The 25014-nt window shown below is 58.3% G+C and overlaps 2 protein-coding genes across 2 annotated transcripts; both read right to left on the reverse strand.

The window, feature by feature from the left end:
• Window positions 1-303: 303 nt before the first annotated feature.
• On the reverse strand, window positions 304-5368 carry KRT17 (keratin 17). The gene is made up of 8 exons (XM_042915219.1): window positions 4837-5368; window positions 3653-3735; window positions 3116-3272; window positions 2359-2520; window positions 1814-1939; window positions 1501-1721; window positions 1366-1391; window positions 304-523 (listed from the first exon to the last, which is right to left on the reverse strand). The coding sequence occupies exons 1-8, from the start codon at window positions 5266-5268 to the stop codon at window positions 429-431; spliced, it is 1302 nt and encodes a 433-aa protein (XP_042771153.1). The 5' UTR covers window positions 5269-5368; the 3' UTR covers window positions 304-428.
• Window positions 5369-7177: 1809 nt separating this feature from the next.
• On the reverse strand, window positions 7178-14248 carry LOC122206231 (keratin, type I cytoskeletal 42). Its single transcript, XM_042915218.1, has 8 exons — window positions 13549-14248; window positions 11666-11748; window positions 11382-11538; window positions 10088-10249; window positions 9373-9498; window positions 8660-8880; window positions 7581-7630; window positions 7178-7458 (listed from the first exon to the last, which is right to left on the reverse strand). Exons 1-8 carry the CDS (start codon window positions 14065-14067, stop codon window positions 7361-7363), a joined length of 1416 nt encoding a protein of 471 aa, XP_042771152.1. The 5' UTR covers window positions 14068-14248; the 3' UTR covers window positions 7178-7360.
• Window positions 14249-25014: the final 10766 nt, after the last annotated feature.

Below are 25014 nucleotides of genomic sequence, written 5' to 3' on the forward strand. Positions count from 1 at the left end.
GCCATTTATGGATGAGAAAACCTACTTACAGGGCAAGAAGAGGCCACCTAAGACCTCCCCGGGTATGCTGGCCTGACCCTGGGTCTGGCACTGCCTGGACCACCCTCCCAAGGATCACTGACCCTTCGGAGATGCAAAGTGCCCCCCTAAGCCCTGCCCAGACCTACTCTTTACCCCGATCCTAGACCACCCTTGACCTCCAAGTCAACAACAGTTGGTGTCCATGGACTTTTCCCCCAGTTCACCCATTGCTCACTAGGGCCACCTCAGTGGCTACAATCAGGACGAATTCCATATGAGTCAACAAGCTTTATTGGTCAGGCAAGGGGTTATGGAAAAGGGACTAAGCCAGGAGTTGAGGCTGGGGAATCCAGAGGCTACAGGGTCAGTGGGGGAGCCTGGGGGGCTGGCCAGGAGGAGCAGAGTTCTCAGCGGGTGGTCTGGTGGACCTGCTCGCGGGAGGAGATGACCTTGCCATCCTGGACCTCTTCCACAATGGTGCGCACCTGGCGTGTGGTCACGGCTGCAGGAGACAGACACTCCGAGGTGGGGTGGGGGCCGAGAAACCCTGGCTCAGCCCCCAGTTCCCTGAGTAGAGCTAGCTCTCCCGCCACAGCCATTTGCGGTCCCTGCCTCTTCTCACCTCTCAATATCACATCCAGATACTCGTCCCTCCTGCTCTTGCCACTCCCTGCCCCATCCCCTCCCTGTGGCAGTGCCCCTGTAGGAGTCCAGCTTCCCAGATGGGAGGTTTGATCCTGACCCACTGTGTCCTTCTGCAAGACTGGGTGCTACCCAGTGGGGTCTATCTCTATTTCTCTGCAGTCTCCAGGGCATGGGCTAGGCTCCTGTCTCCTTCATCTCCAGACTGGGATCTCCAAGACAAGAACCAGGTCCGCATCACCCCCATTAGACTGGATTCCCCGGGGCCAGGATCTTATCTTTCCCATCACACTGGGATCTAGAAGGCAAGGAAGGCAAGGACAATGTCCCTTTCTCCCTTCAGACTACAGATCCCAGGGTCAGGACTGCTCATCTGTAAGGTTCTCAAGAACAAAGACCACGAGAGACCATGTCCCTAATCTCCCCGTCAGAGGAGAGTCTCCAGGGCTAGGACCAGTTCTGCCCCAATCAAACTAGGATCTCTAGGGTAAGGACCATCTCTCTGCCCTGCCCCCATCAGACTAGTGTCTCCCTCATCTGATTCCCTTGAGCATCAATCCTGAGCCCTAACAGGTCCCTTTCTACACACACCCCTACTGAGGATCAGCTGTCATTCCCTGCAGGTCCTGGGACCCTCCCCAGCAATGAGCAGATGGGTTGCCTGCCCCGTGCACCCCCACCCTCAGCTACCGAGATCCTTACGTTCTTTGGGCTTGTAGTGAGTCAGGCTGGAGAAAAAAAAGAGAGAGAGAAAGAGGAGATTAGATTTGGGTCTGAGAGTTCCACCCCCACTCCAGACCCCCAGCCCCTGGCCCCTGGCTCCCCGCCCCCACTCACTGGGCATCCTCGCCCTCCAGCAGGCGGCGGTAGGTGGCGATCTCCTGCTCCAGCCGCGTCTTCACGTCCAGCAGGATCTTGTACTCCTGGTTCTGCTGCTCCATCTCGCAGCGCAGCTGGGCCAGCTGCTCCTCCACGCTGCCGATCAGCCCCTGGATCTGGGCCAGCTGCACGCAGTAGCGGTTCTCTGTCTCAGCCAGGCTACCTTCCAGGGATGCTTTCTGCAGGAGGGCAGGAGGCTCAGGGGTCAGCAAGGAGGGTCAGTGCCCCCTCCAGGGTCCCTGGTGCACCCCAGGCCTGGCAGCTCCCCTACCATGCTGAGCTGGGACTGCAGCTCGATCTCCAAGGCCTGCATGGTGCGCCGGAGCTCGGAGATCTCGCTCTTGCCGCTCTGTACCAGCTCGCTGTTGGTGGCCACCTCGCGGTTCAGCTCCTCTGTCTGCAGACAGGACACAGGAGAGTGCAGCGTGAGCTTGGGATCCCTTCTCCAAGTCAGATGACACCCACGGCCTCCGTATGATCAGCCCAGGGCCCATGCTGTGCCCACACGGGCACCTGGGGCTCTCCCCACCCCCCATAACTCCCCTGGACACGGTCACCTTCCTGATCTCCGCTGGGCCTCTCAGCCCCCTCCCAAACCTAACTGTGGGAGCAATGTGCCTTCTCACCAGCATCCCACTTTCCAAAGCCCAGAAACCTCCTGGCCTGTTGATGCAGTGGGTGACCCTGATCCCATGGGGTCGATATGGCTCACTGAGGATAGGGCACCCCCAAGATGCCAGGTACTGGGCATCAGTCAGGATTCAGTCCTTGCCCCCCATCCGCTGGGAGAGGCCTCCGGGCCGCAGCAGCCCCCACCTTGCTAAAGAACCAGTCCTCGGCATCCTTGCGGTTCTTCTCTGCCATCTTCTCATACTGGTCACGCATCTCAGACAGGATCCGGCTCAGGTCCACGCCAGGGGCGGCGTCCATCTCCACGTTGATCTCACCACCCACCTGGCCTCGCAGGGCGTTCATCTCCTGTGGGAGAGGGGGGTGTGGGTGTGGGCATGAGGACCTGTCCTGCTCTCTTACTCTCCAGACCCCTCCCAAGGAGCCCCCCTTCATTCTGCCTCTACCCCCTGCCCCTCCTGTTGACTCTTGTTCATCTGCTCTGCATGGGCTCTGCCTCCGCCGTCAGACTGGAGGTTCCCTAAGGACAGGTTCTACGCCCCCCCCCCCCCATTAGACTGAGGGCTCTCCAAAGATAAAATCTAATTCTTAGGCCAGTACACCTAAGACATCCCCTTGAATTCCCAAACTTCCACATAGGGTCCAGGTTCAAGGGTTTGGGCTAGAACAAGGAGACCTCCTCACTGTCCCCTTGTCCTCTTGAGGGAGGCCAGGATGGGGAGAAGGGGCCTCTGTGGACCCTGGGAGGGTCCCCAGATTCGGGGAAACAGGGTGGTACATGGAAGGGACTAGGGGTCAGGGCTCCACAAACAGGGCTGTCCCATAAGGTGACCAGCCCTGGAGCACCTGCTCTGTGCTCTTCCCTCGGTCCCAGCCCTGGCACAGTTCCAGAGCCCTGCCACCCCCTCCGCAGCCTTTTTGACCTGCTGCCCCACCACCGCACCTCCTCGTGGTTCTTCCGCAGGTAGGCCAGCTCCTCCTTGAGGTTCTCGATCTGCATCTCCAGGTCGGCCCTGGCCAGGGTCAGCTCGTCCAACACCCTGCGCAGGCCATTGGTGTCGGCCTCCACACTCACCCGCAGGGCCTGCTCCGTCTCAAACCTGCAAAAGGAAACAGAGACTTAGTCTCGATGCTTGGACCCACAGGCAGGCCCAGGTCCTGGCCAGCATCCGGCCTCTGATGGTGAGGCACCGTGGAGGTGAGGGTGTGGAGTGGAAGCAGAATGCCGCGTCAGGGCCCTGGGACCCTGTGGGGCCAAGCCCCACCCCCACCGGGCTTCTAGCTTCTCTCTTCTCTGCCTCCTGCCTCACCTCCCTCTCTCTGCCTAAGCCCAGCGGCCTTCAGAATTTGCTGCATTTGCCACATCCATGACTAAGTGGTGGACTCCCCCACCCCAGCTGCTGGCCTTTGCCATAGCAACTGCAGTCCTGGGGTGGGGAGGGGGGCCCCGGTTCCTCCCAGCCCCCTGGCCAGGGCTCACTTGGTGCGGAAGTCATCAGCTGCCAGGCGGGCGTTGTCAATCTGCAGCAGGATGTTGGCATTGTCCACGGTGGCCGTGAGGATCTGGGGAGACGGGAAAGTGGTAAGGCCGTCGGTAAAGAGTAGCTCACCCCAGACCAGGGTTCTGAGATGGATCTTCCTGCTTAGAGGCCAGGATGTGGCTGTCTTCAGGAAGGCTCTCTTCCTGCCCAGCCCCTCACCTTTACCAGGCAGTAATTGTTGGCAGAGGAGGGGCCGGCAGGGGTCTGAGGCATGGAAGCTTGCCTCCTCTCCCCACCCCCAGACCTGCCTCCTCCCACAAGGACCCCCATGCCAGGCTCCCTTCAACCAGAGCAGGCAGCCAGCTGGGAGTGCCCAGCTGGGAAGAGAAGAATGGGAGAGATCCCCTGGGGCAGAAGTTGTCCCAGAATCCCAGACAGAGCAACAGATGTGAACAACCCCCTCATTTTACAATTGGGGAGATGGTGCCCCTGAGAGGCTCCCCCAAATGGCCCCTACAAGAGCCCTCACCAATGAGTAATTCCAAATCAGAAGTCATGACCCCTGTTGGGCCCAAACCCCAGACTCCAGCAGGCAGCTCTGCCCTTGGGAGGTCTGCTGAACCCCATTCTTCAGGGGACAGTGGGAGGGGACAGGGGGAGGGGGACAGATGGGGAAGCCAGAAAAATCCCCAAATAAGACACACAGAGGCCTTCCTGAGGTCCCGCCCCCTGTCTCCACCTCCCCCTCCCAGCAGGTGCCGTCTTGAACTCACTAGATCCCTCACCCCACCATCACCCAAAATCCCCCTCTTGCTTCAAGAAGAGAGATGCCCACGTATCTGGCAGCCCATGGGCCCAGCCTCTACGCGCATCCATTCATCTTATCCTCCAATGACATGAGGTGGTGGCAACAAGCTCTGTGATGAGGAAACTGAGGCTCAGAGGAGCTCCATGAGGCTCACTTGTCCCTGGCCCAGACTGCTGCCCCCCGTAAAGGGGAATGTGGGCCACACAGTGGCTCCAAGGTGGGTTCCCAGAGGCCAACTCAGAGCCAAGCTGTCCTCAGCTCCCTGAGAGCCTGTGGCAGCCCCCTAGGCTGACTCCAGGCCATGGTCAAGGATACCAGACGGGGGGGAGGAGAAGCCATGCCCCCCAAAGGCTCTGTCCCACCAGCAGGCCCTACCTTGTTCTTCAGGTCCTCGATGGTCTGGTAGTAGTGGCTATAGTCACGGGCGGGCCCCGGGGCCTGCTTCTGGTACCAGTCCCGGATCTTCACCTCCAGCTCAGTGTTGGCCTCCTCCAGGGCGCGCACCTTGTCCAGGTAGGAGGCCAGCCGGTCGTTGAGGTTCTGCATGGTGGCCTTCTCCCCACCCGCCAGCAGCCCGTCCACGGCCCCAAAGCTGCCACCGTAACCACTGCCAGAGCCAAAGCTGTAGCAGCTCGAATAGCTGCTGCCCCCGAGGGCACTGCCCAGGCCCCCCGCAGACCCCAGCCTGCAGGAGCCAGGGCCCAGGCTGCCAGACAGCCGGCAGGAGGTGCGGGACGAGCCGCCCCCCAGGCCAGAGGAGCCCTTGATGGAGCTGGAGGAGGTGAACTGGCGGATGGTGGTGGTCATGGTGGCAGCGGCAGGTGGCAGGCAGGCACAGAGTAAGAGGGCGAGAGAGGAGAGAGGTCCGAGGTGCGTGTGGCTGCCGGGACTCGCCCGCCGCCTTTATAGATCGACAAGTGGGCGTAGCGATTACAACAGGCTCGCTCCTCTGTTTCCATTCTCCTGAGCTTTCATCACTGCTGGCTGCCTGCCAGCTCCCAGGTGGCTGCCGGCCCCCTCCCCTCCCACCATTGGGGCTTTGCCTCATTTCCCCGAACCCCCGTGCTGGGTGTCTGCGCGAGTGCATGTCTCTGGTCTCAGGCCTGTCACCTGTGATTCAGGCAGGCCCTCCAGCTATGCTTTCCCATGACCTAATACGGAGAAGAGGAGAAGCAGGACGTCACCGTCACCGGGCCCTCCCAGGCAGCTGCCACCCCAGCCCAGCCCACCGGGCCCCCGTGTCTGGCAGGGAAACCGGTCGGGGAACCAGGCAGACCCCGGCCTGAGGCCGGTCTCCTTCACCACATGCCACACCACAGTCCTGGCCCGGGGCTGGGTGCTGGGGAGAGGGTGAGGACTGAGACCCTGTCCCACCTTGGACACTGGACTTAAGCCCACTAGGCTCACCACACAACACAGCGACTCTCAGGTTACCACCCCATTTTACAGATAAGGAAACTTCGAGAGGGATAGTGTCCCGCTGGCCCATCTGACCACAGAACCGGGCTGGCAGGGCTCCTGCTTCCTTCATCCCCAGTGTGCCACAGAGCCCAACACTTCCCACAGCCCCCGACACACTGCCCCCGCCCTCTGCAGAGCCCTGGCACCAGCTCCAGGAGCTGTGATTCCATCTGGCCACACTGCCCCTATCCCTGGAAACCCCAGGGACCCAGCCTGCCCCTCTAACCTTTCCCCACCTCCCTCCTGGGCCAGGGTGGGCAAGGAAGAGCTTAAGTAGAGAGCTTAAGTGGCGAGCCGGGGGTGGGGGACGAGGGGAGACCCTCCCTGTGAAAGGACGGCCGTGCCCCTGGCCACTCTCCTTATCCCTCCTGTACCCAAAGAGGCCTCAGGGTGAGGTGAGGGGCAGCCACCTCAAGTGCCGGCCAGATGGAAATATAAAGGACACTGCCTAAGGGTCTTCCTGAGAACCCCCAGCGAGTCCTTCCCACCCCGAAGCCTCCCCCAGAAGCCCACCCCAGTCCCCTCATGGGGTCCCCACCTGCCCTGCCCACCACCCTCAGCCTGGCCCTGGGTCCCGGTGTCCCGGCAGGCTCGCTGAATGGAATGTGGCCGTGTCCCAGATTGCTGATGGCTTCCACTTCCCAGGCAGGCCCAGACATCCCCTCCTAGCAGCTGAGAGAGATTCCCCAACAGCCCGGCAGCTGCCAAGCCACCAGAGTAAACAGGACGCCCCCCACGCTCACACACACAGCAGCCACCCCGCCCCACAGACTCCCCGAGCTGGGCCAAGCTGGTCTCCTGGGCTGGCCGTGCCACCGCCACCCCCTCTTGCCCATCAACACCTTGGACCATGCCTTTAGAAAGCCCCCCTGCCCAGCCCTTCTCCCTCTGATCTTGAACCCAGACCTGCCCCAGGCTGAGGCAGGGAGTTCTCTAGAAGGGGTGTGGTTCCCCAGAAAGTCTATGGGGCCCTCCTGCGGACCAGCCCATGGGGACCCACGGGCTGATTCTTAGAAACTTTCCCAGCTCGATGGGCTCTCCCATCCCTTTGCCCTCAATCTCCTGCCTTCTTCCCTCTGGCCTCCCGGGAGCCCCCCAGGCCAGGATGAGGCGGACAGAACAGGTTTGCAGGTGACAAGTGTCACCCAAGCCCTCAAACTGTCCTTCTCCGCAGTCCCTCAGCACACACCGCCCCAAGCCAATGACTGGACCAGATCACACGAGGCATTGAACTTCAGGCAAAGCTTTAATAGCAGACACTGGGGCAATTCTAGGAGGATCCTCGGTGAGGGGCTGCAGGAAACAGATACAGAAAGGCAACAGCTCTTGGCTGGTGGCCCAGATGGGCACTCAGGGTGCGGCACTAGCATGCTGGGAGCCCAAGGCGATGGCTCCCCCGTGACCCTCGAGGCTGGGCTGTCACAGGTGGAAAGGGGCCTCAGTGTGTGGAGCGGTGGACCTGCTCGCGGGAGGAGACCACCTTGCCATCCTGGACTTCCTCCATAATGGTGCGCACCTGGCGGGTGGTCACTGTGGCTGCAGGCGGTGGAGGAGGGGGCACAGGAAATCTCAGGCCCGAGCCCCTCCCCCAGTCTCCCGCACAGACGGGTCCCCGGCCTCTCCCCACTCCCTTCGGGCCAGACAGGGCAGGCTCTTACCTTCCCGGGTGGGCTGTGAGATCAGGGAAGAGGAGTACTGGGTGGCCAGGCTGCAGGGAGGGAGAGGGAGACCTGTCAGTGCAGGGGTGCGGGCCAGGAGCCCGGCCCCGTGGAGAAGGAGCGGCTGGGGAGGACTAGGGTGAAGGGAGAGAGGTCCCAGCAAACCAGAGAGAAATCACAGCTGAGAATACCACAAGGGTCAAAGGGCATCGGCCCCGTGGGCAGGACTAAGGAAAGGGGACACCCCCACAGGAGGCCCAGAGGCACTTTGTGGCTAACCAGGGATTTACAAGGAGAAGCTGAGCAAGTGGTTTTTCCATATCCCAAAGGGCCCAACAAACAGACTCTCTTAAAGCGGGAGAGAGAGTGGTTAGACTATAGGTGCGCTTTGCCATCGTCAGGGAGCAAAAAGCTGGAATGTATGACTTAGCATGGAGATTCCAGGACATTCTCAGCCCCTTTACACTGGGGCCCGGATGTACCCTCCCAGCTCCAAGCCAGATCACCACCCACCCGGCTCCTTATTCCATCCCGGGTAATGGCATCACCAGCCAGTCATCAGAACCAGAAACCCAGGGTCATCGTCCTCCGCTCCTTCGTGGGCTCACTCAACACGTGTTGCGTCCCTCCAGGGAGCCACGCTCGCCCCCACGGCCAGGCATCTAGCGCTGCTGTTTTTAACTACAACACATCCTCTCCACACACCACCTGCCTCTCCCTGCCCTCCACCCCCGCCTTACAGCAGGGCTTCTCTGGCCCGACTCCCTGCTCCTGCCTCCTGACAGGTCTCCCTGCCCCCACCAGGGCCCTTCTGATGCATTTCTCCCTATGCAGCCAGAGCGAACATTCTAAGACATCTCGATGATAGTACCACTCCTCTGTGCAAAATCCCTCCGTGGCTCGCCGTTTCCCACACCGTCTAGTCCAGACCCTTTCGTTCGGCCTTCAGTGCTCCTCACGGCGGGACCCCTGCCAGTGTCACCTCCTGCAGACCTCTGCACCTCCCCAGCACAAACGTCCCTGCCTGGATGCAGCGGCCCCCGCCCGACCCAAGGGTGCGCCCCGGTGCCCCCACTCACTGGGCGTCCTCGCCCTCCAGCAGGCGGCGGTAGGTGGCGATCTCTTGCTCCAGCCGTGTCTTCACGTCCAGCAGCACCTGGTACTCGTTGTTCTGGCGCTCCATGTCACAGCGGAGCTCACACAGCTGCTGCTCGATGTTGCTGATGAGCCCCTGCAACTGGGCCAGCTGGGCCCCGTAGCGGGCCTCGGTCTCCGCCAGGCTGCCCTCCAGCGATGCTTTCTGTGGGCCAAAGCACGGGTGGCTGGGTGAGACCCAGCTGGGACCCTTCTCCAGGGCAGAGCACCCAGCAGGGGGACGCATCCGCGTGGGTTTGCGGGTGCCGCCAGCACCGTGGGGCAGTAACAGAGGCAGAGAGGGACCCATGTGAAGTGACAGGCTGGGTGGGGAATTCGGGTCCTCCGAATGGAAGTCTAGGAGGCTGCTGAGAACAAACTGAGGGTTGATGGGGGGTGGGAGGGAGGGCAGGGTGGGAGGGAGGGCAGGGTGGGTGATGGGTATTGAGGAGGGCACCTTTTGGGATGAGCACTGGGTGTTGTATGGAAACCAATTTGACAGTAAATTTCATATATTAAAAAATAAAAAAAATAAAAAAAATAAAATAAAATAGGAAAATAAAAAAAAAAAAAAAAAAAAAAAAAAAAAGGAAGTCTAGGAGGCTGGACCCACCCTGGGGTGACAGGTACAGGCCAGGGAGGGGGTCAGAGGCCCTACCATGCTGAGCTGGGACTGCAGCTCAATCTCCAGATTCTGCACGGAGCGGCGGAGCTCTGTGATCTCCGTCCTGCTGCTCTGCAGGGCCTCGGTGTTGGTGGCCACCTCACGGTTCAGCTCCTCCGTCTGGAAGGCGGGTCGGGGGTAGGGGGGCACAGGGGCTTGAGAAGGCTTGCAGAGGTGGGGCAGAGGACAGGGTCCACCTCCGAGCCCTGACCTCCCCGACCTGCTCCCCCAGCCCCTCCCTGGCTCTGGGGGCTGCAAACACACCCGCACACAGACACCCTCTGTGCCCACCCTGGGACTCAGTGGACGCACCGTGCTTTGCATTCAATAGTCCTACTGAGCACTGCGCAAAAACAGCTTTTACTCTCTTTGTGCCTGTTACTGTCCTGGGTACTGTAGCTGCTAGGCGTGTGTTTACTAAGGGCGTGAGGTATTCATCCAAACACACACATACCTACAAATATGCTGGGGGAAGCCCCAGACAGGGATGACGGGCCCTGGATCCGTTCCCCAGGCCGCAGCGTGGCTTGTGTGAGCCTGAGGCCCCTCTGAGCCCCACAATCTGCATCTGGACATGAGCAGTGGGTCCAACTGGTTTCCAAAGGTCCTTCCAGCTGCGACAGCTGTGATCTACAAGTTTTCCAGCCTGTTCTCAGGACCCAGCACACGTATGGAGCAAGTTCACACTTGCTCATGCACGGCCACCCACCTTGCTGAAGAACCAGTCCTCGGCGTCCTTGCGGTTCTTCTCCGCCATCTTCTCGTACTGGTCGCGCATCTCATTCAGGATGCGGCTCAGGTCCACGCCGGGGGCGGCGTCCATCTCCACGCTGACGTCCCCGCCCACCTGGCCTCTCAGAGCATTCATTTCCTGGGCAAGAGGAGAACAGGAGCTCACCAGGGCCATCCCGGGGAGAGACCCTGGGGCCGGGCCTCTCTCCCTCAGGGAGATGGGTACCGATGACCGACAGACACAGACAGACAGCCCATTGGCTCCTCCCCTTGAAGATGGAGGTGGATGTGATCATGTCTTGAACATGCAGGGCTGTGAATATGGACCATCTCCCCCAACTCTCACTCAGAGATGGACTTTGCCCAGTTCCAATGTGTGCGGGGCGAGGAGAGACGGTAACTCCCCAGCCCGTCAGGGGATGAGCTGGGACAGCCTCACTCACCTCCCTGACCACCCGCCTCGTCCCCTGCCCCCAACCGCACAGGGGAAGCAGTCCTGTGCTGGCATCTGCAGAACCAGAACTTGCTAGGAGATGTTAATCTGCTGGGGCGGGGATGCAATCTGTATGACCAGCCTCAAAGCCAGGTGGAGACACTTTCTGGGCTCCTGCTTCTCCAAGATTAGACTCCCCTAGCGTGGGCCAGCCCAGAGGTTGGCCCAGAAGGAAGCCGCAGGCTCATTAGTCCCCCTACAGGGTCTGGGATCCTGACCCTTGGGTTGAGCCTTAGGGTCTGTAGGACTCCAAGACTCTCTGAAAAAGGGAGGTGGGAGAGATGGCAAAGTGGTGGCGTCAGACGTGGGTGTGGCTATGGGTCAGACAGACCTGTGCAGCTCTGGATAAATCCCTTCACCTCTCTGAGCCTCAGTCTCTTCACTGGTGAGGGAAGGAAAGAGCACCCTTCTCCCAGGGCCACTGTCAGTATCAGCTGAGATAATTGCCATGAATCACTTGTAATGTGCTGAGCAGATTTTGGTTGTTGTTATGACTATCACTATTACAATTAATTAGAGTAATTAGCATGCGTGTTCTTAGACTGATTTGCTCATCAGATAGTTAACTGCCACCACTCAATAGGTCGTGCCTTGAGGGACAAGGGAAGTATCTTCGGGGGGAGAGGGTCCTCCAGGCCTCGTGCAGGGCCCCCTGAGGGCCTCCCAGGTTCAGGGCCAGAACTAGACTGAGAGCATGGCCTTGGCCCAGGAAGATTTGGGAGCCCCAGCCTTGCTTATTCCCAGGTGAGTTTCTCTTACACTTCCAGGACAGCCTCACCTCCTCGTGGTTCTTCTTCAGGAAGGCCAGCTCCTCCTTGAGGTTCTCGATCTGCATCTCCAGGTCGGCCCTGGCCAGGGTCAGCTCGTCCAGCACCCTGCGCAGGCCATTGGTGTCGGCCTCCACAGTCATCCGCAGGTTCAGCTCAGTCTCGTACCTGGAAAGGGTGGAGGCATGAGCCAAGGAGCGCCCCAGGACACCCCCTTGTACGCACAGAGAGCTCTGGTGTGCAGAGCCGGGCCCAACACCCGCCCCCGGGGACAGCCCTGGAGGCGCAGGCTCACTTGTTGCGGAAGTCATCAGCTGCCAGACGGGCGTTGTCGATCTGAAGCACCAAGCTGGCATTGTCGATGGTGGCCGCCAGGATCTGGGAGGCACAGTGGGCTGGGTGAGCAAGCACCCTGGGAAGGCCCCGCAACACCCTTCTTGCAGCCCCTTTGGAGAGTGGACCAGATAGAGGAGATGAGGGCCCCGCAATCTCCCCCTCGGGGCACCCTGCGAGAGGGCCCACAGAGTGGTGGGGGCGCAGTGCCCAGGCACAGGTAACCATGAGGTCAGGAGAGACCCATAATATTCCCGTGGACCTCACTCTCTCTTCCCCAACTGAGATCACCTCTAGGCTCGGTTGCCCCCTCCTCCAGGAAGCCCTCCTCCACACACCCCATGTGTATCCCTCCTTCCGGTCACACCTCCTCCCTGCCCATCTCCTTCACAACACTTCTCCCAACTGTGATTTTCTCCACAACTTTTTTGGTCATTTCCTCCACTGGACTCAGCTCCAGGGGGACAAGGCCATATCTGTATCACTCTCTTCGGAATCCCTAGCCCTGGGCAAAGTACCTGGCCCAGAGTCAGCCCCCAAGAAACATTGGTTTAATTAAGCAATTAATTAATTAATTAACAAGATTATGACCAGCCCCACCTCAAACCTAAAGCAAAGTTCTCTCTTCCCACAGGGTCACCTGAGTGGTTGAAATGAGAGCAGGGAAGGGGCTCTGGAGGGGGCAGAAGGTCAGTTATTATTACTGCTGCTGTCACTGTTATCGTCAGAAAAGCTGAGAGGCTGTACTCCAGAGCCACGTGGGCAGAAGGAGAGGGAGGCCCCTAAATGCTGCCCAGAGGGAGGAGAGAGGAGGTCTTAGTGGAGGTGGCAGATGAGCTGGGAAGAATCTGGAAGCTTTTAAGGCTGAGGGCTGATGTGCAGAAGGTGTAAGAGGAAGCAGCCTCAGCAGCCAAAAAGTAGCTCCAATAGCCTCGTTCTGGGCCTCAGAGTCCCCTTCGGGGCCCTGTGAAGTGACCCTGGGTCTCCGTTTCCAGAGTGAGCCCAAGGGCCAATTTGTTACCCATCTTTGGCCTCAGTGGCCTACAGACCCGTCTCCTACCCACCTCCCTGCTCAGGAGGCTGATTGGGCTTAGCAAGGGGCCCTTGTGAAAACCCCCGAGGGGCGCAGTGACTCAGAGGGGCGGAGGCCTGATGCTCGGGCACAGGGGGGTTGTGGTGAGGAGCTGGCTGACCCCGAAGCTTGGAACGCTGACTCACCAGGGCTCCCCTGGGTTCCCTGCTGCTCAGACCAAGGCCCATATCTGATCTGGCACTCCCAGTCGTTCTGCTTCCAGGGGGCAATTGCAGGAATTCCCTTCCTGGCCGAGGTCCCGGGAAGGAGCAGACAAAGCCCCTCACAGGGCAGCACCAGACCTGGCTCCCTACCAGGAAAGAGCAGGCCCCAGCCTGGCCTCCCCTAAACATCCCGGCATTTCTTTCAGCTCTCACCTGCCTCGGGGTGGCACGGGCTGCAGCACCAAAGGACCCTCCGGGGCGGGTCTCGTGCAGAAGACCCAGGCACCCCGTTCACAGAATGCCAAGGCCGTGCTCTTAGAGGTCATGAGCATGTGGGTATGTGTTGTGTTCTCCTTCAGACTCACTTAATCCCTTCCCTTGGGAGCTTCCAGTCTGAGCAGGAAGACATAGATCCTTCTCTCAGGGACCCCCAGAGTGACTTTCCTTGGTCATGCCAGTGAGAGAGTGAATGAAGGAAGGAACCAATGAATGATGGAGACCCAGGGCAGAGAAGAAATGTTGGAAAAGGTCCAAAGTTGGGAGGGAGGGAGTCAGAAGCAGGTAGTAAGGACACAAGGCAGAGGGCAGGGAGCTGGCTGGCCCACACACCTTGTTCCTCAGGTCCTCGATGGTCTTGAAGTAGGGGCTGTAGTCGCGGGCGGGCCCCGGCCCCTGCTTCTGGTACCAGTCCCGGATCTTCACCTCCAGGTCGGCGTTGGCCTCCTCCAGGGCGCGCACCTTGTCCAGGTAGGAGGCCAGCCGGTCGTTGAGGTTCTGCATGGTCTCCTTCTCGCTGCCCCCCAGCAGGGCATCCGCGGCACCAAAGCCGGAGCCGAAGCCCGCGCCGAAGCCGGAGCCGAAGCCCGCGCCGAAGCCAGAGCCGGAGCCGAAGCCCCCGCCCAGGCTGCAGGTGTAGCCCCCGCCGTAGCCGCCCCCCAAGCCCGCCGAGAAGCGGGATGAGGTGACCGACATGTTGCCACAGCTGCCGGCTCCCAGGAGGCTGGGGGCCCGGCAGGCGCCCCCCACACGAACCGAGGACACCCGAGAGAACCCCCCACCCGGCACACACAGGCCCTTGACGGAGCCGGAGGTTGAGAACTGGCGGATGCTGGTGGTGGTGGCAGCCATCGTGTCCACAAGTCAGGAGCAGGGTCTGGTCTGGACAGAGACCCCAGGCAGCTCTTTATAGCCAGGCTAAAACGGGGCTGGGCCCCCGGCCCTTGAAGTCAGAGCCAAAACCCCAGCCATGTAATTTATTTCCGTACCGGCCGCCCAGGGCCTGGGGCTCAGGCTGGACATGCCGAGTGCATCCCCCGGGCCCCATCCCCTACCAGCGCCTGGCCTGGACAGGTGGCCTCTTAGCAGCCCATTGTCTGTTGGGAAACAAAGGTGGCGTTGGAGCCGCAGCCCCGGGGCAGGGTGAACCTCCATTCTCGGCCACAATTAGGCAGCTGAGCTCATCCTTGGGGGCAGTGCGGAGAACCCAGCCCTGGGAGCCAGACAGGGCCTAGAACAAGGCTCCACAAGCCTGGAGCACGGAGGCTGGTCTGGCCCCCCAACCAGCATTCCCGAGCCCCAGGGAGAGGGTGGAAAGATTTGGGATGACACCCTCTCCCAGGTACAATGTGGCCCTGAGAGAGCACACGCACCGCCCCCCCCCCCCCGCCCCCAGACCAAAGGAGAGAATCAGCCTCTACTTGAGGGATTCCCCCAGCTGATCAATCCACGTCTGCGGGAGGGGACACAGCCCCTGGCCTGGGGGATCGGGATCTGAGGGGAATAGACACTGCCATTGGCCTGAGGAAGCTTTGGATCCAAGCCTCACAGGAAGTCAATTCACAAGCCTGTTCCCTCCTTTGTAAAATGGGGGTCATTCCTGCCTCCCATGGTCTTTGAGGGAATCTGGAGAGGTGGTGGCATCAGTGAAGCTGGGGGTGGACTCAGGAGTTTGAGACCAGAGGGAGAAAAACGAAGCAGAGAGTTAGGGTGACCGCTCCCGCTCATCCCCCCAGGAGCAAAGGAAGGCTACTCTGGAAGGGCTCCCTGGAGGAGGCGAAGCCAGATCTGTCTGTGCAGCTGGGCGTGTCCGCTAGCACTGCACCCAGGGGAGGGCCACCCCTTCGAGGGAGCAGAGCTGTCCCACTTCCTGGCAGCTGGCACCCGCCCGCCGCCCAACAAGAGATTACAGCCTAATCTCCTCGGCGCTAATGATTTAGGCACTGCCAGGACACTGGCGTCTACACCGGGCCTGTCTGAATGGGGAGCTTCCGGGGGTGGCCAGGGCCTGAGGGATGGGCAGGTGAGGGCGAACCTGGCTCCCATGCGGGTGGCCCGGGCTCTCAGCCCACACACGGGGACACAGAGGGAGTCAGGTTTTCCATGCAGGCCTCAGCAACGGGGCTGAGGCAGGCTGCTAGAAGGACTTCCTGCTTAGAAAGTGGGTGGCCTCCCAGGCGACGATGTCTCCTTGCTTGGGAAGTGGGGACAGCACAAGCTATCTGGGAGAGAAGGGATGAACCCCAGCCTAACCCTGCTCCAGCCCTGCCTGTGAAGTCGAGGGGTGCCCAGTGCTGCTGGAGGAGGATGGAGAGGGGGCTCAAAATCAAGGCGGGGGAGCAAGATCAGACCTCCAGGGTTCTCTCACAAGGTTAGACACCAGGGAGGACTTCCTGGCAATCCAGGATGGTCTCTAGGAAGGACCTGGGGTCACCTGAGTGGGCCAGAGACAGGCCCTATCCCAGCCGATCACCCTGTCACAGAATGACATGCAGTGAGACCCTCCCCATCCCTGCTGGAGCCATCCTCCCAGGAACACCCCCTCCCCCAGGAGCTAAGTCCCTTCCTCCCTCCAAGCAGCCTCGCTGGGTTGTCTGCCTTCCACACTGAATCTGGAGTGCGGCCAGGGGCCCTTCAGTGCCTCTCCCTAAAGCCCACAGCCCAGCCTTCACCCTACCTCCAAAGCTCCCAGACCCTAGTCTTGAGGTCCAGCTTCAGGGGGCAGAGAGTTTATTAACCTTCCTTCCTCCCTCCAAAATCACCAAGGCCTCATCTACCATCACCACCATTTGACCCCCTCAAGCTCCCTCAGCCCTGACATCAGACCGCATGCCAAGGTCTGAGCTTGCTTCCCCACACTGGTGATTCCCAGGCCTTCTGTCTCTGCTCTTTGGAGACTCTACTGTCTGTGGATCCCCCTAAGGCACCCCAACCCAGAAAGGATTCACATGCTGAGGGATGGGCCCAGCCAGCCCCTATCCCTGAGTGAAAGGGCAGAGTTAGACCCCAGGAAGCTTCCCTGGCCCTCTGGAATGCATGACTATCCCTGGCCTACGAAGACCTGGACATTCCACTCACACAGCTCAGGGACAGCCCTCGCCACATCTTCCCAGCAGTGCTGTGAGGAAACTGAGGCACATGGCATTTGAGTGGCCAATACGCAGGTGGGGCGGGGCAGGGGGGGGCGGCATTAGCTGCAGAGCCAGGCCCGGGGCCAGGGCCGCAGCAGCTCCCACTCTCCCTGCCAGTTGGGGAAGGAAGGTCTGACAGGAGCCAGCCGGAAGGCTGCACAGAGGTCCTCTCGGCCGTGACTCCTCCTGCCCGGGCCTGTCCTCCACCCCCAGCAGGGAGAGGCCCCTGGCAGCCAAACGGGCAGCACCAGACCCGCAGCCCCCGCAGTCGTCAGCAGCTTGGCCCACATGGAAGATGAGAAGAAAAGGAGGAAGGGATCCAGCCCCAGAGGCTTCTGGGAGTCAAGCACAGTGGGAGAGGGGACCCGTGGACCCAGGGAATGACTGGGACAACTCCCCTCGTCCCCCACTGCCTTCATGCCAGCCCTAGGCTTGACTAACCCCACAGGCCCAAGGCCTCCTCTCCAGGGGTTGCTGAAAAGCCAGCAGGCTCAAGGGAGTAGAGACAGGCCTCGCCTCGGATCTGAGTGGGACCAGTGTGTGGGGAGAGGGTCCATGAAACCACACCCACCCCTCTGATGTTGCTGGAAGGCTCAGAATGGAGAGTAACCTGGGGGCCTGGTATACAGTTGATGTTCAATAAACACATATTAATAGGGAGCGTGGGCTGACTCAGTCAGACAAGCATGTGACTCTGATCTTTGGGTCATGAGTTCAAGCCCCATGTTGGGTGTAGAGATTCCTTAAATATGTAAAGAAACTTAAAAAATAATGGGTGCATATTAATACTGATAAAAGTCATGCCACATCTGCCTGGCTTCTTGGTACCTCTAGGCTCCCAGCATTAACTGTCACCCCGAGGACAGTGCCCACATTTCACCCCCACCCAGAACCCAGAGCCCAGCTTGTACACAGCAGATGCTTTCTTTTTTTTTTTTTTTAATTTTTTTTAATGTTTATTTTTGAAAGAGATAGAGACACACAGTGCGAGTGGAGGAGGGGCAGAGAGAGAGGGAGACACAGAATCCGAAGCAGGCTCCAGGCTCCCAGCTGTCAGCACAGAGCCTGACGCGGGGCTCGAACCCACGAACCGTGAGATCATGACCTGAGCTGAAGTCGGATGCTTAACCGACTGAGCCACCCACGTGCCCCACACAGCAGATGCTTTCAGGTGCTTATTGAATCACTAGGGACATGGAGTCTGGGCCATGACTGGGGTGGAGACAGGGACCCAAATAGGAAACACACGATCACCTACCCTCTCCACCAAGGAAAAAGGTCCATATCAGGTGAGGTCGGGGAAGTGAGAGGTCCAGGAGTCCAGGATGGGGGGGTGATGCACCCAGCTGGGACCTTGGCTTGGCTGATGAGGAGAAGACCCCATATCCTTCAGGAATCCCAAAGACCTTCCTTCCACCTGTGACACCTGCCACTGGGGTACCTGTCTGCCCCTTTCCATATTCTACAGACACTGAGGCTTTATCACCTCTCCTCTGGGGGACCTTTGTCTGCAACGGGATAGGCAGAGCCACCAAGCAGTTCACAGGTCCCCCGCCTGGCCAGCCTGTCCTCAGAAGTGCACCTGCACCTAGCCACACCTGCCCTCAGCTGGAACCCTCCTCTTCCTCTATTGTTTCCTCAGCCTCTGTCCTGAGGCCCAAGGCCCCAGGACCACCCCCACCCAGATCCACCCACTGAGGACTTTTGTCCAGCTCCAAAGAGAGCCCCACCCTCCACTCCCGGGACTGTGGGAGATGCAGAACATTCTTGGGGCTCCCGAGAGTCTCCTCCCAGTTAGGAGAGTCAGGGGTGGGTGTCCCTCAATGCCCCCTTACACACCAGGAGTCTCTGGGTGCTTTCTTGTCTCCCCAGGGATAAGCAGACTCAGCCACCTCCCTCTGACTGGTTTCCAGGAACCATCAGCCTGGAATGGACCCAACACATGAGATACAGCACCCAGAACACCTCACTCTTTCAGGGAGAGCCACCTCGGCTGCCGAGGGCTCCTCCCCTAAAAGGACCCAGAGGTCCGAGTGCCCCCAGTGAGACCCAGGCAGGACGACAGGGCAGGGGAGGGAGGGGGTGGAAATGGATGGAGAGGAAGTCTGGGAGGGAAACCCAGGCCTGAAGGAGGCATGCATGGGAACTCTTGCTGCCTTCTGCCTTCCCTCCCCCTTCCCTCCTCTTCCTCCTTCTTTCCACTCCCCCTTCCCTGGCCTGAGGGCAGCATCCCAGGTGGGTTCCTCTTTCAGGCCTGGGGCTCACACCTCCTCCCCACCTGGCCTGACAAACTGGCTTGGGGACCCTAGAGCCTGGGGGACAGAAGCCAGAGACCCTGAAGGGACTCTAGGCTCCTTCCAGCCTTCCAGGCCCCACAAGTCCAGGGCCCTCAGGCCCTGCCGCACCTGCCCTCCGCTCTTCACCTGAGAGGCCAGATGCTCCCTGTTCATCGGCACCCGTTTGTACCTGCTTTTCAATGCTCTAGAGTGATCTCCTCCAGGGGCAAGTGTGGCCCAGTCTCCTGGGGAGAGGCTTTATCTCTCCCCTCAGATTTTTAATTAAATTTTTAATTAAAAAATTACAGCAGCAGCTGTGTCTCGCAGGAGGCCCAGGGGAGGGAGGATGAGGGAAGGAGGACCCAAGGAGAGAAGAGCAGGAGAGGAAGGATTATGGAAAGGCAGAGAGAAAGCAGGCAGGAGGAGGCCGAGGGGGCCTTCAATCCCCCTGTTCCCAACTGAGGAGGTCCACAATGGAAAGCGAGGTCGTCCGTCCTTCCCGAGGGCAAAACAGGAGGACAGAGCGGGAGCACACCTGTGCAGAGGCCTGGGCTCCGTGGAATACTCTGACCCCCCGACCTCCCACCAACTCCTCCCATCAAGGCCTGCCTGGCCCCTGAAGCTGCCCCAGCCTGCTGGCCAGAAGCCAGCTCCCTCCGCTAAACTTCACAGCCCCCTTGTCCTGCTGCCCAGCCTCAGGCTCTGGAGGCCCTGGGGCTTGTTATTTAACATCAGAGAGGAACCCTGTCATCAAGGAGGAATCACAGCTTCTATTTGGTCCAGGGTCAGGCACACATTATCTGTGATCAGAAGCCCAAGTCCAGGGGTGGCTCAGTCGGTTAGGTGTCCGACTCTTGGTTTCAGCTCAGGTCATGATCTTGCAGTTCGTGAGTTCAAGCCCCGCATCGGGCTCTGTGCTGACAGTGTGGAGCCTGCTTGGGATTCTCTGTCTCCCTCTCTCTCTGTCCCTCCCCTCCTCAAAAATAAATAAATAAACATTTTAAAAAAAGAAGAAGAAGCCCAAGTCCAAGGTCCTGAGGTCAATGGAAACTCTGTGTAGCCTTGGGCATCTCACATCCCTTCTCTCAGCCTCAGCTCCCTCCCTCATCTGTAAAATGGGGCCACTGGACTTCCATGACAAATTCATGAGGCTGAAACAAGACAGTTTGTCAAGGCAGCCGGTGCTACGCCTTCTTCGTACTGGGGATCCAGGAAAGGTTCAATGACTCCAAAGTTGGTTGGGAGAAGCATCCCAGCAGGGAGATATAATCCTTCCCTCCCCAGGCTAGGCAGAGTAACAAACCCCAAAGATGTCCACATCCTAATCCCCAGAACCTGGGAATGTGCACCGAACGTGGCAAAGGGGACTTTGCACGTGTGGTTGAGAAACCTGCAATGGGGAGATTAGTCTGGATTATCTGGTTGAGCCCACGATCATCACAAGAGTCATTTATAAGAGGGAGGCAGGAGGGTCAGAGTCAGAGATGTGACAATAGAAGCAGCGGTCCAAGTGATGAGGCCACGAGCCAGGGAACGTGGGCAGCCACTAAAAGCTGAAAAAGGCAAGAAACAGGGACGCCTGGGTGGCTCAGTCGGTTAAGTGTCCGACTTTGGCTCGGATCATGATCTCACAGTTCATGGGTTCAAGCCCTGAGTCAGGCTCTGTGCTCACAGCTCAGAGGCTGGAGCCTGCTTCGGATTCCATGTCTCTCTGACCCTCCCCCACTCACAATCTGTCTGTCTGTCTGTCTGTCTCTCTCTCTCTCTCTCTCAAAAATAAATAAACATTAAAAAAATTTTAATGAGAAGCACAGCCCTACTGACACCTCACAGAACCCATTTAAGACCTCTGACTTCCAGAACTGTGAGATGACAAATACGTGTTGCTTTAAGCCCCCAAGTTTGTGGTAATTTGTTACAGCAGCACTTGGAAACTAATACACTCCCCTGGCCCATTCTAACACCACTGAGTGCTAGCCACTCTCACTTGTGTGAGAATTATTTGGAGGTGGACCTTTCTAGAATCATCATCCTTTACAGCCAAAAGATGGCTTTCTGTTCATCTCTGGACCCAACGCAAGGTCTAACTCAGCACTTTGCATACACAGCGGGTGCCCAGCTGATGCCTGCTGAATGGATGCAGGCCATAAGAACCCAAAGTTGGATTTCATTCAGCACTATTCATTGCATTCGTTGTGTGGCAGTCAGCAGGCTGGGTGCTGAGAATTCAGCACTGAGTCAGCCAAGCCCTGCCCTTAATGAGCGCAGGCCGATGAGCGAGAGACGCACAAACAGTCCATCGCGGCACGGTGTTTTCTGTGTGGTGATAAAGGTATGTATGTACGAGCACCTTGGGAGGAGGAGAAGGAAGAGACTCATTCAGACCGGGCCGCTGAAGACAGTTTCACAGGGAGGGACAAAAAGCTGGGTCTCGAAGCCAGGGCAGGGCTTTGCCAGGCAGAGAGGACAAGGGGAGAGATCATCCAGGCACAGGCGGGAACGCACCGGGTGTGCTGGGGAACACCCAGAGGCCACAGCTGCCTCAGTATTTCCAGGAAGGTGCAATAGCAATGTTCAGGAAGATGGATCTCACAAGGAAATGCCTTCGTTCAGCCACTGTTGGTAGAGTACTGCTGCATGCCGGACATCGTCCCAGGCTCCAGCGATACGGTCGTGAGCACAACAGACAACACCCTTGCTCTTAGGGAGCAGACCTTCTAGCGAGAGAGACGGGCAATCATCAAACCAGAGAATGATATGTTCTCCAGGGAAACACAAAAGCGATATGAGAGTTTCAGGCGGCCAAGGAGGGCTTCTTCTAAGTGACATTCAAGGAGGAAACTGAATGAAGGAAGGAGCCAGCCGTGTACAGGAAGGGCATTCCCGGCCGAGGTGACAGCTAGTGCAGAAGCCCTGAGGCAGGACCAAGGTACACATCTTTGGGGACTAGAAAGAAGGGCCAGTGCGGCTGGCGTGGGGGTGAGCAAGGGAGAGGGTGGAGCCACCTCAGGCCAAAAAGGGGCAGGGCCGACCCTGCAGAGCAGCGGTTCTCATCCAGGATCCACCAGAGCTGGGCCCAGCCGGGCCTCATGAGAGATGGGTGGGCTGAGCATCCGGTAGGCCAGGGCAAGGCACGTCCTTGTCAGTTTTTGTTTGTTTGTGTGTTTTACTGCAAACTTCCCAGAGTCCTTAGCAAGCCGATGTGCATTGTGACTGTCCAGGGAGGGGATAAAGTGCTAAGCATTTCTCAAACTTACTCACCCAGGGTTAGCGGGTGGCACTAGGGTTCCATGGAACCCGCTTTGGGAATCTCTGGGCCAATGCACAGGGCAGGGAAGTGGGGAGAAATGGCTAAACGGAGGCTGGAAAGGGAGACCACCATGAAAAGACGTGCTAAAAAGTTTGGACTTGGGGCGCCTGGTGGTGGCTCAGTCGGTTAAGCGGCCGACTTCGGCTCAGGTCACGATCTCACGGTTCGTGGGTTCGAGCCCCGCCTCGGGCTCTGTGCTGACAGCTGGGAGCCTGGAGCCTGCTTCGGATTCTGTGTCTCCCTCTCTCTCTGCTCCTCCCCCGCTCGTGCTCTGTCTCTCTCTCAAAAATAAAATAAACATTAAAAAATTTTTTTAAAAAGTTTGGACTTCATCTGCAGCACTAGAGAGTCTTTCAAGCTTTGCTGCGCTGTTTTATTTTTAATGTGTCTATTTATGGAGATTCTAATTCTATAAAAGGGATAGTATCGATCTCGTGGATGCCTCAGTTTCCCAGTTAATCATATCTCTCGGAGAGCCACCTCGTTCTGTTTAATGCATCATGACCATGAGCTGTAATTGACTTACTCCTGACCCTACCAAACACTTCTCTGGTCTCCCGGGTTCTTGCTTTTACCCACGACAGTGAAATAAGCCTCCCCGAACATACACGACAGTGAACTTCTGCATACACCTCCATAGGGCCAATCTTAGCGGTGGGATTACTGGGGTAAAGGGTGAATCCAGGGACGCCTGGGTGACTCAGTCTGTTGGGTGTCTGGCTCTTGATTTCGACTCAGGTCATGATCTCACAGTTGGTGAGTTCGAGCCCCACATCGGGCTCTGTGCTGACAGTGGGGAGCCTGCTTGGGATTCTCTCTCTCTCTCTCTCTCTGACCCTCCCCTGCTCTCTCTCTCTCTCTCCCTCTCTCTCTCAAAATGAATAAATAAACTTTAAAAAATAAGTTTTTTTTTAAAAAAAAAGGTAAATCCAGAGCACCTGGGTGGCTCAGTCATTTAAGCATCTGACTTCGGCTCAGGTCATGATCTCACGGTTCGTGGGTTCCAGCCCCGCATCAGGTTCTGTGCTGACAGCTCAGAGCCTGGAGCCTGCTTTGGATCCTGTGTCTCCCTCTCTGCCCCTCCCCAATTCGTGCTCCGCCTGTCTCTCTCAAAAATGAGTAAACATTTTTTTTTTAATTTTTTAAGGGTAAATGCATTGTTCACTTTGATAGCTACTGCCAGATTTTCTTCCGGTGAGAACTGAAATGACAGAGAGAGTCTGCTTGAAGATACTCTAGTCCCCTCCACAACAGATGATAGTGGGAGAGAGAGAAGGGACAAGAGCAACAACACGAGGACAATTAGCACACCGGGCAATGGACGTCCGGCAGTTTGTTTCACTATTCTCTCCCTGCTTTTGTGTATGTTTCAAATTTTTCACAGTAAAGAGCGAAGTCTCCTCGGGAAGCTCTACATACTCTCACCTGCTCCGCCGGCACTGGGTCTCATCACGGCTGGAAGCTTTGTCTGGTGCTGCTGTGTTCCGAGTTTTGTCTTTTTGACAGCTGGAGGCCCCCTGCTTCATGCTCCCTTTCTTTAATCACCACTGAGACTGGACATCCCCCCCCAAGTTTCTTGGTCCCTCCTTATTTTCCTTCTTTCTTATGAACCCACGGTTCCTATCCTTTACCTAGTTTTCCGGTGGGGTCTTTTCCTTCCCAACTTGTGTGAGCTTTTGGCAAATGTGGGAAGGAGGCCTTTGGCACATGGGTTACACACGGGTTTCCCCAGTTGGCCATTGGTCTTCCAACTTTGTCCACAGCGTCTCTTCCCAAACAGATTATCTCCCTTAGATCACAGTTGATCGTTGTTTCTCGAATGCACCCAGGCACCAGGCGCACTGCAGCAGGGGTGTGAAAGCTGGACAGGGGCAAGGGCGGGCCTGGGGCTGAAGTGATGGCCCGGGAGAGAGACGGTGAGGGTGAGGACAGGACACGGTGGCCAACCCGGAGGCCTGAGCCGAGTAGGCAGCAAGATGACTCAGCATTTTCTGGGCTGAGCAGGTGGGCGGGTAACGATGCCACTGACTGGGACAGTCAGAGCGAAACGCAAGGTTCAGAGGAAGAAAACAATTCTTTACTCTCAAAGCACTTACCACCCTATGTGGTCACACCTATTTGCCTGTCTCCTCCTCTAGAGGAGGGCAGAGACCCTCCCCTGTCCCCAGAAATGGAAACAGCAATGGCGCCTGAGAACTGTAGAAGTTAATGAATAAATGAATGACCTGAGTGCGAAGTTCCTCTCAGAGCAGAGATGTCAGGAAGTGAAAGGTGGCATTCACAACTCAAGGGATTATCTCTTCCACAATGCCTCCCTCCCCAGGAGTTGATGGGGATGATGGCCATGCCTTGTGTGAGCCAACCAGACCCGGCTGTGCCCACCAACCGGTGCCAAAAGACAAGGGGCTGCATGTGGTCCTGAGAACTCCAGAATCCACAGGCTCCTTGGATATGACAGGCTGAGGGACCTCTCTGGACACCAGGCCAGGAAGGCCTCCACCTAGAGGTGAACCAGGGAAGCAGGAAACCAGTGAGGTCACCACGGAGACCGCAGACGCAGAACCCTGGGCCTAGAACCTTGGAGAACCTTCTAGAAAGACTGGCTGGCTCCAACAGACCACAGTGGCCCAGGGGAAGACCTCCAGGGCAGATGAGGCAGGCCGGTCACATTTCTGGGGGTGATTTCAAGCTCACCACCTGGAGACACTGGTCAGAGCTGGAAACCCTGGCAGTGCCTGACCAGGGAGCAGAGGGAGGGAAAAATAGAGGACACTATGGGGTTCCCACCTCATGTAGGCATCTCATCTGACCCTTACGCTTCGTAGCTCCCAAAGGAGAAGCGAGAATGCTTGCATCAGAACTCCAGGCCCTGCTCCTTCCAAGAACCTCCCGGATTAAACCCGGACTCCCGAGAGCGCAGGCTGGAGCCTCAAATGTGTACCTGGAGCGCCCTCTGCTGGCCACCCCGGGTCACGCGCCTCTGCTTCGCAGTCCAACCCCTGCGCCTCACACCCGCCCCCTTCTCACCATCTTCGGCTCCTCCTTCTAGTCCCATGACCCTCACAGCCCCTGGCGCCCAGGT

This window comes from Panthera leo, chromosome E1 (assembly GCF_018350215.1).
Source record: "Panthera leo isolate Ple1 chromosome E1, P.leo_Ple1_pat1.1, whole genome shotgun sequence".
NCBI lineage: Eukaryota > Metazoa > Chordata > Mammalia > Carnivora > Felidae > Panthera > Panthera leo.